Source organism: Vicia villosa, unplaced genomic scaffold (genome assembly GCF_029867415.1).
Source record: "Vicia villosa cultivar HV-30 ecotype Madison, WI unplaced genomic scaffold, Vvil1.0 ctg.001336F_1_1, whole genome shotgun sequence".
Taxonomy (NCBI): Eukaryota; Viridiplantae; Streptophyta; class Magnoliopsida; order Fabales; family Fabaceae; genus Vicia; species Vicia villosa.
The window spans coordinates 518,956-520,896 of NW_026705579.1; the positions used below are offsets into that span (position 1 = coordinate 518,956).

The 1,941-nt window shown below is 34.9% G+C and overlaps 1 protein-coding gene across 1 annotated transcript; it reads right to left on the bottom strand.

Moving 5' to 3' along the window:
- Nucleotides 1-222: 222 nt before the first annotated feature.
- Nucleotides 223-1,580, bottom strand: LOC131634703 (uncharacterized). The gene is made up of 2 exons (XM_058905336.1): nt 1,577-1,580; nt 223-815 (listed from the first exon to the last, which is right to left on the bottom strand). Exons 1-2 carry the CDS (start codon nt 1,578-1,580, stop codon nt 223-225), a joined length of 597 nt encoding a protein of 198 aa, XP_058761319.1.
- Nucleotides 1,581-1,941: the final 361 nt, after the last annotated feature.

Below are 1,941 nucleotides of genomic sequence, written 5' to 3' on the forward strand. Positions count from 1 at the left end.
TAAGCAAAAACACCACAAAGTAGGTTTATCCTTGGCATTAAAAGTAAAAGATTTAAAACCTAATTTAGTAAACCAATTATTTGGGAATTTTGAGAATTCCATTTTCGGCTCATCGATGAAAATGAAATCTGGCTTGTGAATCTTAATTAATCTCTTCAAGGCTAATCTTGACGGAGCATTAGCCACCCCTCTAATATTCCAATAAATGCTCTTCATAGAGAACTATGCTTCAGGCCTGCTTGGGACCTTGTAGTGTAATGTTGCTTTTGTTTTGAAAGCCCCTTCACCCCTAGAATTTCTTTTATCAATTTCCTCAATATTTCCCCAAGAATTCTTTAAAAAACTAGCATCAGCATTATTAGCAACTAAAAGAGTACCCACCTTGTCTGGTGTAGCTTCTATAAAATTAGACAGTTGAGTGTCTGAATCTTCGGACAACTGCGAAACAAAGTTGAGAGGGTTATGTTCGCCTAATCTAGTATCCACCAGCATTTGTTTAGTATCTGCTGCTATATCCACCCTTTTGCTTGTGTTGAGGTCTCTTCTATCACTTTCAATATTGACTTCTGTAGCTTTAATGATAACCGGAGCAGAAGGAATAACATTGGTAACTTTGGGCACATAAGTAGTTTGACCCTTGGGATTGGTATTAGCTGTGATTTTCTTCAGAAATTTGCAGTCTTGTACCTCATGACCTATTTTCTTGCAATGTGAGCAAAGCACCGGTATATTCTCGTACTCGATATCAGAGAAGAAAGCGAAGCCTTCTCGTTCAACCAACACATTGCTGTGATTTGAGTGTAAGAATATCACACCTAATAAAATAATAAGATATATTATGAATAAGTATAAAAAACGCCAAATCTAACAAGTAAAAAGTAAAGGATAAAATCTACAAATCTAAAATGTTATGTGAATATGAGATATTTGTTACTTTTTATTTAAAAATAAAATAATCGACCTGCTTATACCAACAACAAAAAAAGTAATATGCTTTCACTTACCACTTTAATATATATTTTTTTGAAGTATTTATTATAAATTAGAATATGACCCGTTGTGAGAAATAAAATTAAATAACCATATTTTAAAATAAAATTACCAAAAAACCATATTTTGGGAATAATTTACCAGGTCTGGTAGGCCCCTTTGGAGTAGGAGTCATACCAAATGGCGCCTATGTGTATCTCTTTAGGTGTATGCACCATTTCAAATGGCACCAATGTGTAACCCTAATTAGGGTAGCCATTTGAAATGGCGCCAATCTACTATACAAACATATACTAGGAAATTGACCAATCTGACCGATTTGTCCCTTGCACAAATTACATTTACAAAGAAAAATAGAGTATTTTCATGATAAACTAAATACAACACAAATTTTTCACTTTTTTCACCAAGTGTTACAATCCCATTGGTCCAAACAACTATTTTCTGAAATTGTACACATATCCCATCTTTTCGTTTCTCTCTCTCCCGTTTACCTCTTCTCCTCTTTCTTTTCTCCTCAAACCCTAAACCATTGCCGCCCCTCTTTCCACCCTATCTGCCACCACCTCAAATCGAAAAATCAAACCCATATTCGTATTATTCATCACATGGCCTTTCTAGTCATCACATGGGCTACATCTCTATCTGCTGGTGTTGGCAATGACAGAGTTTTTCGTTCATCAATAGCTTATGTCTTTGTCATGTCCATACATCTCACTGATTCTGGTGTAGAAAAGGTAATCACAATTTCTTGACTTGCCTAGGCCCTTAGATTCGAGAAAAGTTGTATTTTTGTTGAGCTATCACTTGTCTTACTTTAAAAAGGTAACTCACTGCAAGGTTATTCGTTTACTGATTTTAACTATTTGGAGATGTTGCTTTTAAATTTTGATCTATGTAGGATTTTTGGATGTTGGACCTAAAAACTAATCAGTGGGAACAACATCTCCC